The sequence below is a fragment of the Trachemys scripta genome, chromosome 15 (genome assembly GCF_013100865.1).
Source record: "Trachemys scripta elegans isolate TJP31775 chromosome 15, CAS_Tse_1.0, whole genome shotgun sequence".
In the NCBI taxonomy this organism is placed as follows: Eukaryota; Metazoa; Chordata; order Testudines; family Emydidae; genus Trachemys; species Trachemys scripta.
In genome coordinates, this window is record NC_048312.1 from 2,539,927 (window position 1) to 2,554,109 (window position 14,183).

Sequence of the window (14,183 nt, forward strand, 5' to 3'; positions counted from 1 at the left end):
GAGTTTCAGTTCAGGGATGGAAATACCGGGATGCCTCGGGTATAGCACTAATTGCTGTAGAAAATAGAAACATCTCAAATTGTGCCAAGGGTGACCCAGCATTGGGACGCGGGGGTCGCTCATTGGCTGCAGACCAAGTTCCTGTACTAGGGCTGCATGTGTATTACATTCCCTGCCCCTGTGCTGTGCGTCTGGAACTCGCCATGACAGCTCTTAGCCTGTACTGTGCAAAACACACCATTCCCACTTCATGCTTTATTCCCCTGCCTCTTAGTGTGCAGTAAAGCAAGCGGATGGGAACAGGAGATGATGCGACAGGGAGGGCCAAGAAACATTGCATGGTAGATTTCGGAGGTATTCTTCCCCTCTCTCTCAAATCATGCTGTACGTGTGTCTTATTGCGCGCTGCGCTCCTGACAGACTGTTCCTCCTGCACTGCCGGGTGTGCCCTGGAAGATCTCACAGGCAGAAGATGGCTCAACCCTGTGACAGCTTGCGATGTTCAAGCACAGTCTCAGTGCTTACCGATGCACCTCAGTGCTTTTCGTGAAGTCACCCTGATTTCCATGGGAAACTCCTCAAACTCCACGAAGCTATAGTGACTGTCCCTGATTTTTCTTATGGTATTAAAAACACATCAAGACATTGCCTTGGGCAGCATGATTTCCTGTGTTTGCTGGCCCATACAATGTCAGTGTTACTCTTTGCTGGCAACTGGGCTGCTGAGGTGTATTTCCCGGTCTTCTGCTCGCTCTTACTAACTTGCTCCTTCACAGAGGCCTGGCTTTCCTTCATTGCTCTTCCTCCACAACCTCTTCTTGTCCCGTATTTCAGGCTCACTTGCTCATGCCCTACTACCCTGCCTAAAGGAGGCAGTGGTGTTTCTAATGGCATTTCAGCCCTCATGGGTTCTGATTTGCTGGAAGTGTCCAACCCCAGGCAAATTAAATAGGTTAGAAATTCTCCAGAAGGCTTCCTCCCCATCCTTAATTCAGGTTATGAACATAGATTTCATTCTATCTGAACTCGACTGTCTCCACTCTCTCCCATTAAATATCCAGCTCCCTTGTTCTCTCTGTAATGGAATTTTCCCACTCGGGGAAAGTAAATTGAAATTCCCGTCACAAATGCATTATGTATGAACTGATGAATAACATTAGTTTGCTATGCTAAGCCATCTGTTAAATACCTGTGTAAAATGGATGCTTCAGACTTATTAAGATACCAAACAACACTCCAAGACCATGCAGGTTTTGCTAAAATATTGCATTTATGTTCCAAGTTTTTGTTCTACCAGTGATTTGTGCAGCCGGTGGTAGAATTTATTAGATTTTGAAAGCCTTGTCAAGCATGACATTAGCAATCTGAGGAAAGGGGTAATCATGAGGCTGTTTTAAGACAGGCCTTGCCTCGCAGTGTTGTCAGCACGTTGAGGAGTCAATATTCACAGTATCAAGTCTCTCTCTCAAGAACATCAGTCTCCAGGGCAGGCACCAGCCCCTAAAATAAAGGCAAACAATGAAGAGGGGCCATGATGCAAAGCTATGCTAAGAGAACAGCTATGGCAGGAGGGCTGTATCTCCATCAATAGTGCAGAAAAGCATTCGGCAGGACACAGCCGGAAAGGTCTCTGCACATTCATGAGAATGGCTCCCAAGTACTTGAACTTCTGGATTTTCCTTGATTTCTGCTACGCTGGGATTCCCTTCCTTGTCATAACGAGGCCAGGATGCAACATTACTGGCCCCCCATTCTGTATTGCAAGTGCCGACCTCCATTGGAGGGTGAAGTTCTCTTGGCAGTGGGCTAAGGGTGTTTGGTACAGCCCAAGTTCTACTGCCAGTAGGAGGAGAGGTGGGAGCTACTGACTGGTACACTGTAAAAACTAGTTCAGCAGCACAAAAAAGACAGAACCACTGCATTAAGGACAGTATTAGAGCAGATGGCTATGTCCGTCTCTTCCTCTCTGGCCCAGAATAGCAAGGAGCCCTTGACTGTGGTAGACACACTTCTCCCCAGCCTCTGCATAACTTCTACTGACCAACCTCCTTTCATAACACCGAATGGAACTTAGAAAACTCCATCCATCACAAACATTCCACCCCAAGTGGACACCACGGAGTCCTTCCATATCCAGTTTCACGCTTCGATCAGAAAACCATCTTCCACTGCTTCAGCAAAGGTAAGTCCTTTGCAAGTTTGAAGTAGCTCACGTACACGACTAGTTTACTCTTCGGCCCTCTCAGTTCCATTTGGAGACGGCTGAAGGTTCTCCCTGGGCACAGTGGGAGGTTAGCATGATGTCTTCATTGTCAGTCCAGCACAGTCACATCATCCTGTCAAGCTAAAAGGTGCCTGGTTTGTGCCTGAGGATGCCCCGTAGAATTCTTACACAGGACTCTTCTCTTCCTTTCTCAGTGCTTTGTATTCCCATGGAGCCAAAGGTATTTTCACAGTTCAAAGGTACTTCACGTAATTATCTGTCAGTTGCCAGTGGCCATCAGAATATGAACAACGGTCTGTAGTTGATCCTGGGTGCAGACACTACTTCTGAATCGCAGAGTGAGTCCCCGGGGTTTGTTGAAGAGTTTACATAAAAATTTGCATTTCCTACGCCCTCAATAAATCCATAAATCCCAACCAGTCGCTACTGTATTGTTTAGCAGACATGTTCTTTGTACTAAAAATCCGTTCATTCAGAAATACAGTTTTCTTACATGCCCTTAATGTCACTGCATCTTTTCTTACTTACTGGTGGTTTTAAATGTCATTACTTCAATTAAAGGATTTGGAAGGAATCCTGGGTTTAACCAGCTATATATGATATATTTACCTACTACATGAGAACCCCTCCAGCCAGGGTAATGTTGAATCGATTTATTTGAAGGGATGGGACAACAATTATGCACAAATAAAGAGTCAAGTGGCACATTTCAGTCCCTCTCGCAGTCAGCAATCTCCATTTTTGCCTGGTTATTTATTCCCTCCACATGTGAAAGGATTCTGTGTAAGGGTCAGTTACTCAGGTTACTGTGATTCGTTCTTCAAAATGCTATATATATAAGTCTTTGTCGAAATGGTGACAAATTGCCCAATTAAGAACACTGGAGGTGGGGGTGAGGGAAGCAAGTGAATGAGCATCATCAGTCTTCAGCACTGAAGGGGATATAAGAGCCTACTAGGGATTCAGTTTTAAATACGGAGTTACAACAAGGAAAACCCGTAGAAAAATAGCTTGTGAATGTCTGGGGGAAAGAACTTATTAGTTAAAAGAAAGGGATCCCTTGAGAATATCGAACAGTGAGTTTCCTGAGCAGAGCAGCTATATCTGACCTGCAGCCATTGATTCAAGAGGTTGTGGTTTCCTCCTAAGTGAACAATATCACGTACTGCGAGAGCTAACCCACAGGTGTCAACTCCTTACAAACTCCTTCCAGCTGCCACTCTGAAGTACTCCTTTTGGTGTGAAATCAACACCAGTCCTAATGAACAGCAGTGCCAGGCTGTGCTGTGTAAGCCCAAGCACTTTGTACGACCAAGCAAGGAACCGCACTGCCCCCTCTGCAATCAACAGGAATCCTGATTGCTTAAAGCAGGACAGATTAAACCACCAAGACAGCCTGCCTTCAGAAAGGACTGGGAGGTATGGAAAACAAAGACTGGATTCATTTATGATACAGCACGAGAAGGACAATACTCAAAGGAGGTTTACTTTGGTAACAGTCTGTGCAGGACAGACCCAGCCAATTTTGTGGGGAAAGTGCCATTATTAACTGCTCTGTCCTCAGTGCAATTGGTATCTCTCACTTTGGAGTATGGCTGCGTACTCAGTGCTGCCTGCTAAGAAAGATGTATTTGGCATTGACGATCCTTGATTAAGAGTGTAGGACTGTCACAGCATAGGGTCAGGCATTTGTGCATTTTCCTAGGCACATGCAGGGCTAGAACATGACAGCACATCCTTAAAGAGCCAAAAGTCTCCTCCAGTTCTGTTTATTTATGCCTCAGCACCTTCTCCAACTGCCACATTCCCTGAGCTCCTACGTTACTTTTCATCTTTTATTCTGTTTTACGTGGAAATGAGCAGCTGGTTGAATATTTCTGGAACTAGCAGCCAGCCCTCTCCCCACCAATCCGAAAGAAACAGATGCATCTTGGGATCAGTAAATGATGTGAGAGAATTAATGTATGTCTGAGTGAGAGCAGCCGCATGTGTGCATACCGGGAAGAAAGCACACAGGCACTGAAGACTATTAGCTGCAGTTCAGGGCTGTGCTAATTTGATAGCCACCATTCGCCCCTGCGAGGTGGGACAGGGAGGGGGACGAGCAAAAAGAGGGCAGGATGACACTCCCCACTAAGGGAGGCTCTGATGTAGCAGTAGGAGAAGCATATCATTACGGCTTGTTTTTTAATAGGGAAAAGCTGTGTTTTTCAGGGCAAATTTCATGAAACATTAAAAATCGTGAACACCCATATTTTAATGATCAGCATCAGCCAAGCATTAACCCCACCACCACCCCGCCCCACCTCCAGCATCATTGGTCCATACAGACACGGGAAAGAAAGAGAATCTCGATGCACTGGATAGCAATTTTTTTTTTTACTGGTTTGTTACTACTGTGACCCGAGGTGCCTCAGGTCGCCCACCCTGAAAACGCCAAGGGCAGGGCAGGCTGCACAAAGGAGAGCAGGTTTTCCTAACACTGGTGGTTAACACTGTAGTTAGATTCACCAACCAGCCACAAACTATCGGCCACGTTGGCTTGTACGAGGCAGGGATTGGGCCTCCTGCCCCTCGCTGCAAGGCAGCCAGCACCCTTCTGGGGGCTGTACAATAACACGTGATGCTGACGGATAGTGTGCGGGCTGGACAGCAAGTGTAGCAGAGGCCAGTCACTCTGAGGAATGGTAACGCTGGGTGTCCCTAGGTTGATACTCTAACTAAGGGTGTTCTGGAGAATCAGGACTGGGATGAACGGGTGTGGAACCCATTGGCTCAGTATGTGTTATGTGTCCGCCCGCTCCAAAAGGCTCCTATCAGTAGCAGGTAATGGAGTCACGCCTTCACCGCAAGGGTAGAGGTTAGACTCACAAAGCGGGAGGTCTCATGTTCAATCCACACAGATGGACCCTGGTGAGGGATCCAGGAAGACAGAGCTGAGCAGTACGCTCCATGGTGTGTTGTTTCCAAGACAAAAGGCACCAATCGTAAAGAGCAATTGCTATCAGGAAGACTAGAAAAGACACTGCACACGGGAGGGTGGGGTGAGTCCCGGGCCTGTCTCCCGGAGGTGGCTGAAGAAGCTTGGGGGATATTTGATCTTTAACCAGCAGACATGCCTGAAGTGCTATAATCCCCTTTGCCAGCTAAAACAAGGACCTTCCAGGTCAAAAAGAAAAAGAGGTGCTGAATGATATGGGCTGAGCTTCCGTTTGCTTTTCTGATTCAGCATCAACTAGCGTGGGCTTTTCACTGTCTCAAGCCCCTGTGGGCGTCATTTCAAACTCCACCTGAGTCCTCCCAAACCCCACTATAAGTGAGGCACAGCTAGTACCAGAACCCATGGAGCAGGGTATATTGGGGGTACTGAGTACCACTAGAAATCAGTCAGCTAATGCTCACTCTGCTCCCTGCCGCTGACCAGAAATTAATGAGTTGCTTTATTAGAGACGTTTCTCTTCGGCAAACAGAGAATTGCTTTAAACCGAGATCCCCTTCCATTTCCCCCCCAGTGCCAGGTGGAAACAGCTGCAGCTCACAGATGTTATTTATGCAGAACTATTATCTCAATTATATATGTATGTTGTTGGAATTGCTTATGTCTCCAGATTAGTCTGTTTCCAGTGGAAATGTACAACGTGGATTAATTACTAAATGGCTTCTGAAGATTGGTGTCATTAAATCATCATTACTTTCTTGCCTCTCCTTTCCGCGTTGTGTTCTTGAATAGATACCAACGCAGCATTAACAAGCACAGCACAGGTGATAATTAGTGTGAGATTCCACGCGCAAACGGCACAACTTGTTATACCTGCTTTGCTGGGCTTTGAGTGGAAGCCAACACATTTCCAATGGCATTGCCGTTGTCTCCAATGACAGCAAATGGCCAGGAAGCCCTTATCTTCTTACTGGGATAGTCAAGCAGTCTAGCAAGGGTCCTAAGGCTGTTCACACCAGCCCATTCACTCGGATCTGCCATTTTCTCAAGATGTCTCCCAACACCTTGCACTAACTGCTCCAGCCTCTTGGCATGGCAAGCGGCCACCTCTGAAAGAGCAGAACATCCAGGGCGCTTGCTCTGCACCTGCTCCTGGGGGCTTGGGTGCAGCTACACCAAGAGAGACAGATGCCCAAAGTCACACCCACATAAGCAGAGTGCTCCATGGGGTAGTGGGCTGCTCCACCAGGCTCTTCATTTTTTTTCTGGGGCAAGGAGCCTCCCCCCCCTGTCTCTCTCTCTTCATCAGCCACACACCCCAAAGGGCTCTGAGCTTCACATAACCAGGGGAGTGGCTAGGAACGAGCCTGGGGAAATGGGAGCAGCACCTCCAGAAGAACTTCCTCTGGAGGAGATTTGTGAGCATGGGGAAATAGTGTCCCAGGAGAAGTGGTGAAAACCCCATCACTTGGAACCTTTAAAAAGATACTGATGCAAACATTATCCAATGCGCTGTAGGAAACTGGCTGCAGCAGCTGGACTAGATGACCTAACAGGTCTTTTCCATTTCTATAACAATGAGATTCATTTCTCAAAAGCAGCAACCCCTATATCATTGCAGAGCTGCAACACACAGGCTGTGTGTGTCATATTCCCTTCCAGTGACTAATCTCCATAGAGGATAAGAACCTACTACTGCTGCCAGGTAAGAGAGCTACTCCTTGAATTCCTGTAGTCGAAGCTAATGCTTTCAGTGCTGGAGGTCCAGTGTTCAGACTCTGCTCACAGAGCTTGGGTGAGGTTTGTTAGAAAGACTCTTACCCATCCTTTCATTATCTTCTCCCTCACCACCATTTTCAATTCTTTGGAGCAGTCAAAAATGAATAAAGAAAGGTGTGTGTGTATATTTAACATCTGTTCTGCTCTAGGCTAGTTATGGAATACGAGATGTCTGTGCTTAAAACAGAAGCAAATTAAACTCTGATCCTTGCACAGATTATAATACAACACACAATACTTATAACCATTTCCATGACAACAGATATGAAAAGGGATTTCATTTGCAAGAAAGGTAGAAAACACATTGAGGAGAAGGTAATTAACATGGGCTGTAAAAAGAGAGACCAGAACATTTTATTTAACTGTAGTTGCCTTACTTAGATACCCATTGTTCCCAAGACAAGATTTCAGTCTGCACTGGAGAGGGGAGAAAAGCCTTTTACAGGGGTCTGAGATAAACTGTCTTTGTGCTCAAGCATGTGTGCAGAGGCTGCTGTTATCTTGCCGCACAATTAACAAGGAACGTTCTGTAAAAATGTCTTGCCTCATATAATCTTGCAGTTTCACTTTGGTTCAGGTAAATAAATCATGTCCCCAGGAAATGCTAGAAAGGCTTTGCTGTGTCAGGATAGCGCTGTTCATTAGACAGATGATGGACAGCCCAAAACAGCCATTAGCCTCCATCTTGTGCACGGTGAATGAAGTTTGCTGGAAGCTGTTCTTGGGCTGACTTCAATGAGTTTTCTATTTCTTCACAATTTTTTCCATAGTAGATGTGACTAGTAACTAGTAAGTGTCTAGAAACAGAGTGAATGACTGTGGAATTGACTAGATTCCTTCTGTACCTTGCAAATCCCACAGAACCAAATCCAGGTTCTGGGCATGAGCCGGAGCCCTTTGACAGTCATCCCACTGACTTCTACGGGCTTTGGATTGGGCCTCTCATGAGAACCATGAGTAGGAACCCTAAAATCAGAGGTGCCCCATTATTTAAAGTCACACTCATGCCTATTGATTTGAATGGTAAGTGCCCGCAGCATGGAACAGCTTGTATTATTTCAGATGAGAGAGAGAGAGATGGAAAAGGAGTTTCAAGCCCAGAGATTTTCTGAGGCTATGAGAGGCTTGTTTTACTGAGGGCTTTGAGGGGAGCTTATGAAAAACCTGTCACACAAAGAGGTGCCCTATCTTTTACGATGCTCACTTAGAGACCCAATGCCAGAGGGTACTTTAGTCTCAGCAGGGAGATCTCCCAGACAGTAAAAGGTACAGCACTTTAAAACACAAGGATTTAGCTGGAGCTCACTCTGTGTCCTACATGCAAACACACTTCCCATCTTTCCTCTAGCGCTCCTGGCAGCAAAGAGAACCTGGGGAGACAGCAGCTACAATCCTAGCTGTGCTTTCCTGACTAAACTCCTAATAACAAAACATTACTTTCTGGAGCACATTTCCAGCTTTCTCAGTTTGAAAGCAGGGAGGCCAAGAATACACAGTCACAAGATTTTAGATACTAAGGAGAGCAGCAAAATATCAGAATGAATTTCTGTGGGAAAACAGCTGGGATAGAACTCCATTAATGACTCCACAAAAGTCTAGTCCTACTGGAGTTGAAGCTTGTTCTTTCCTAGCCCTGGTTAATGCATACCAAAATAATTACGGCAGGGCACTGGCCAATTGGTACGCATGTCTGTGCACGTTTACAGAAGAGGGGCCATGACGGCTTGGTCAGTTGGGTGTCGTGAGGTTATAATGTACTTGGGATAGGCCCGTACGAAGTCTCTGATTTCTGTGTGTGTAGGTGCTAGAGCGTTTCCAGCATCCCAGCATAACAAAGTGAGAGGTGCCAAATGAAAAGAAAAGAAAACCAACCGTGTCTATCAAGACTCTATCAATAACCAGAGCGTTACGGTCTCTGACCTGACTGCGAACTTTCTCGAGCTCCTCTTTGCTGACAGACGGACTGGGCTCTCCCGCTGTCACCAGCAGGAGCTGCACATCTGCAAGCAGAGCGTGTGTCCTCTTCAGGTCCCGCCGAAGCCGCTTCTCTACGTCAAAGTCTCGATGACCAATCTGGGGGCAGAAAGGTTTTCATTAGAGCCAGTCCTCCGGTCCGCAGGTGATTCCAACATTTCAGGGGGGTTATTCTGAATCAGATGAAAAGGAGACATTTCCAAATCTCCCAGGGAACCAAACCCCAGGAACATTTCAAACTGGGACTGTGGAAATGTTTCACTTCAACAAAACTTTGTCAAAATCAACTCGCCCTCCCAAAACGTTTCGAGTTTGATGCAATTACATTTCCCAATAGAAAACTGTTGCATTAGAAAATTGCTGACCAGATCTAGTTTCTGTTAGCATCTTGTTCGTACAGAGATGCAGTCTGCCTCGGTCTCCAGTGCAAGCAATAGATTTCAAAGGAGCAGCAAAGAGACTGTCTGTAGCGACCCAACAGATCAAACGAATAACTAACGTCAACGTCTAGGACCCAGGTGCTTTAAAGTTTATTTATTCTGTGGTACTTCCTATATGTAACACATGTGCACCGTGGTTACTGAGATCCACAGCGAGTCCAGATTTTATCCACCCGCTCGCCGCCCGCCGCCCTTAAACGATTTCATCTTTACTGTTGACCCCACCCAGCAGTGACAGATGCCGGTGAAAGCTTTGTGGGTATCTTCCATCGGAACGTGCCAGGCTTTGCATGCTGAACTGCCCGCCCGTCGAAAGATGGCTATAACCCTGGCCCTCACTTAGAGCTTGCAGATCTGAAACACCAGCTGCTGCTGTCCAATGCCCTGCTTCCTACACAGACAAACTTCTGAGTAAACCCTGCACCAGGAATGAGCTATCGCTCCTCTGCAGTAGGAAGAGTCCTACAGCAATATTCTCCCACTCTCAGTGCTAGAGAACATTGTTACCAAGGATACTAATACAGAAAAAACAGCATGGCTCGAGGAAGACCAAGACAGCAACGCAGCACAATATCAGTCTGGAATCATGGAGGATTGTAAAATGTATTTTTCATGGTCACTGTCATTACTGCAGATTTGACCATTTGGGCTTTACACCCGCGGAACGTGAACCAGCTGGGAGGTGAATTCCCCCCTACAAGCCAGGCTGCAAATCACCCATGCGGCCTCTCTGCAAGGCTTTGTGCTGGCATCAGGGGTGAAGTCCAACAATAGTGGGGGGAAAGTCCTGCAGATCCTCGTTTGAATGTTGAAATGGATTGGTCTTGCTCTGCCCCTTGCACACTGGCCTTCTGTTAATACTGGTGCAACTGAGAAATACTAACATGGAGACTCACGGAAATTGAATCTCTGATTTCTACAGGCCTTCACACCTAACACCTGGTTACTAGGGTTACACTCATCCAATCAGGGAACAGAACTACCCACTGTGCTTTATGACCCAATCATGGTTAAGCAACATCTCAAATTTCAAATACTGAACAGCTAAAATGTAAAAGTTATCACAAGTTATTGAAGAATGAAAAAAAATTCAAGAAAACATATAATTTTATCTGGGAAATTCCACATCAGAAAAAAAAAAAAAACAGGGAAAAACCCCACCAAATAAATATTCAGTGTGAATTATTCCCACAGCGCTAATGCAGAGCATCTGTTTTTATAGTGAAAGGACTCTTTGCAAATGACAGTTCTTCAGTTTGAATTGAGTCCCTTGCTCTCTAGGCAGAGGTTTGTGTTATTATGGGGGCTCCTCACCAGTTAATATTGTGCCAGTGTATTACCGTGAAGCCCTTTAAAGAAGGGAAAGAGGAAGTGAGTTTAGAATATTCTACATCCAAATGAATTTGTGAATATCCACGGACACAAGATAAGAGAATTAGAAAAAAACGAGCAAACAAGGACATGGTTTCAGTGTTTGATTTCATACTAATTGGAATATGACAGCACTTGCACTCTGTGCTTCTAAATATTCCTTTATGTATCTCCTCTGCTCTCAGATCTATTCTCCTATCATCTGTTCACTGGTTAAAATTCATTACACAGACTTGACCTTGGAACCTGTTTTCAAGCTGCTTGGCATTTTTCCGTAACCTGAAAACACTGGTGGTGTCTCCGCTTCCTTAATTGGCTTTCAGCTGTTTGATAAGAAGGTCTGCAGCAGACTGTCCACTGCAAATCAAAGTGTAGCGCTAATAACTCTAAAGCAGAGCAGATGTGCTCTTCTCCCATTCTCTCTCCCTACCCCTCCCCCAGAGGCAGGCTGTCTCCTGGATGCTGTACTGTACTGTTTGTCCTATCTCGGTGCTTGTCTGCCACAGCAGATTAATTCTGTGTCATAAATACAAATTGGGTTTATTGACTTTGCCATTTTCAGTGCAGAGAGAACGCCAGTCTCTGCCTGCCCCCTTTGTCATCCCCGACAGGTACCTTTTCACTTGCAATCAGGGCCAGAAAAGCTGACTAATACCATGTTTTTCATGCCCACGTTTGCGCTTCCTTTCTGCTAATCACAAAAGGAAATGAAGAATCACAACAGTGAACGTGGTCATTTGATGCAGGGCATGGAGAGAGAGATTATACAGTCCTGGCAATGCCTTGTGTGAGGTACCAGCATCCTTTGGTAAGGACAATCTGACACTACCTTCCTCCCATGCACTGAATTCTCTCTGCAGCTCATATGCTCTATTCATTCACCTGTGTTAATTTTTGTAAACTATCAGACAGAAGGAATGCGCTGAATTGACTGGTGGTAGTAATAACGATACCCTGCATTTATATAGCAGTGTTTATTCTGCCAGTTAACAAGTATTTTATTAACTGAAAGCCTATGGGAAGTTCTGGATAGGCCCCATTACACAATTTTACATCTAGCCTGAAATCTCCCCACCATTGCACAGTGTTGTTAGACTCCAAAATTCTTCAGCTTCTCTCCAAAATGTAATGAACATACGTAAGTGCCAGACCTCATGAACCCCAGCCCGCTCATTCCCGTGAGCAGGAGTTAGGCTAGCTAATGACCATAACTCCAGATAAGTAGCTCCCACTCTCCTCGCTGTGCCCTTGTTTTAAAGCTATTTTAATTGCAATATAATGCTGAGCTGTCCACAGGCAGTTTGAAAACATTCGCATAAAAGACTGAGCTCACTGGGCTACAGCCCTGAGTCTTGCTGTCTTTCCAAGCAGAAGCGATGAGACAGCATGTCTAAGTGTCCAGGGAGGCTGCTCTTCTGTCTGGCTGTTCCCCTGCACACCCAGGGTAATGAGAACTCCCGCTACAGGGCATGGGGCACGAGAGAGTTTCCAAACGTGGCTAGGTTTGTGGGTCACCTAATCGAAATGTCGTCTAATGAAGCTACGTTCAAGTTCCTTATCGTATAATTTAACATGAAAGAGCTGTGTACGCTTTTCCCAGCACGCTCCCCAATCACTGCCCTACACACATTAAATGGTGACAAAAGATTTGTTCGAATGAATGTGGTAGGGACAGACATCTACAGTAAATAACAATCTGATAAACAGCTTCTCTGGGCAGAAGGAGTTGTTCCAGCATTTTGGTTTGTTTGCTTCTCCCACAAAAATAGTACAAGGAAAGCATTCCTTTCCAATGCTTAGTTATCCAGACACTTATCCTGGGAAAAACGATAAACCTGCACCTCCAAGATCCCCTTGTGGGACCAGCCCCACCTTTGTTCTGAGACTATATTGGGACCACCGCATTAGAACTGCTATGGCGAATGATACTGCTCTAATAGCCGGGACAATATTTGGTGGAAGAAGAGCTGGGATTTGCCCCTTGGCAGCATCTTTGATAGCAGGGGACTCATTGTGTTCTGGCTCTGGCTTCATTTGTTTTTTGTAACTTGTCCCATATTAATAAAAAAAAGGCAATAGTGTTTTGGGTGGGGGCATCCCGAGTGCAAGATGGTAATGCCAAGGATTGGAGACACACACGTTGTCTGGCTGGCATAAGTTTCATAAGCCATCTCCCAGGAGTTGGTAAAATAAGGTGACTGATGGATTCCAGTTTCCTACCTGCTCACAGAGGGTCCCAATGAGCCCTTCCAGATCCTGCTTCTCGTGGAGCACCATCTGCTTCTCCTCAAATTCCTGCTCCAACTGCATCTCCAGCTGACGAAGCTGCACACAGGTGAGAAGCACACAGACGGCTCAGAATGCAATCTCCTGCCCCAGCAGAGGCCAGCAGAAGGCTGTGGGGGTTGCCTCTGACTTAATATCTACTTTGCTTGCACCTTCCAGCGGTCTCTGAACGGTTTGCACCTTTCCGTTTAAAAAGGAGAAGGCAATCACAGGCCTAGCCATTCATGTTACATGAAGTCCCTCATTTCTGATTGAAAATATAATAATATGGCCCAATGGTTTGGCCTGCCCGGGCATGGCCAAAGCAGCAGCAAAGTAAGGGTCCCTGCTGGCACACACACAGTACCTTGGCAGCCAGCTGAACACTCCCATCGTTGCTAGTCGGGATTGGAGACTTGTTGACCTTTAAAGACACTTTGGATATGTCAACACTGCAAAGAAACTCTGCAGCAGCAAGTCTCAGAGCCTGGGTCAATTGACTGGGGCTCACGGGGCTCGCGCTAAGGGGCCAAAATGATCAGTGTAGACATTCCCACCCACTGCTATTTTCAGCCCTGTAGCATGAGCCCCACAAGCCTGAGCCCTTTGAAGCGGGCTCTGAGACTCACTGCCATGGGGGTTTGGGGCTGTGTAGACGTACCTGCTGTGTATTGGCGAGATGACCCCAGTACCTTCTTGGCATCACAACCATGAGAGGGAGACTGGGAGGCCTCCTCCCAACCCACAAAACTTTCCAGGGGCCACTTCCAGCTTGGTCCGTGGCACCACCCCGAGTGAATCTGAAGTGCATGGCCAGAAGCACCTTTCACGTCTATAATTATTGTTGCCTCAACCCTCTTTTGCAAAGATCAGTGTCTGTTCTGCTTCCTCATCCTTTGGGAGAGGCAGACGGACCAGATGCTCCAGGTCTCATGGCTGCTCTGCACAGCTCTGGTTGGAGCCTACCCTGAAAACAGGGGATTCCCCCAGCAGGGTAACCCTCAGGTGGCCTAGAGATGCCACAGCAGCTCCTGAGAATTAGTGCGACTGTGGCCAGAGAAAAGAGGGCCATATTCCCTGCACAAGGACTCGCCATCTGACCTTGGGCCGAGTCAGGTAACCTGCGTGTCTCCGTTTTCCCACCTGTGAAGAGGTCACAACAGTGAGCTCACAGAGGTGTTGTGAGGACTAA

At 46.4% G+C, this 14,183-nt stretch overlaps 1 protein-coding gene across 3 annotated transcripts in view; it reads right to left on the reverse strand.

Moving 5' to 3' along the window:
* MYO18B (myosin XVIIIB) overlaps positions 1–14,183 on the reverse strand; it is a 188,217-nt gene that overhangs the window by 69,394 nt on the left and 104,640 nt on the right. For all 3 annotated transcript variants that reach the window (XM_034790788.1, XM_034790789.1, XM_034790790.1), the window contains exons 31-32: positions 12,947–13,051; positions 8,862–9,014 (exon numbers count right to left, since the gene is read on the reverse strand). In XM_034790788.1, coding sequence (XP_034646679.1) covers positions 8,862–9,014; positions 12,947–13,051 — 258 coding nt within the window. The remainder of the gene's footprint in view (positions 1–8,861; positions 9,015–12,946; positions 13,052–14,183) is intronic.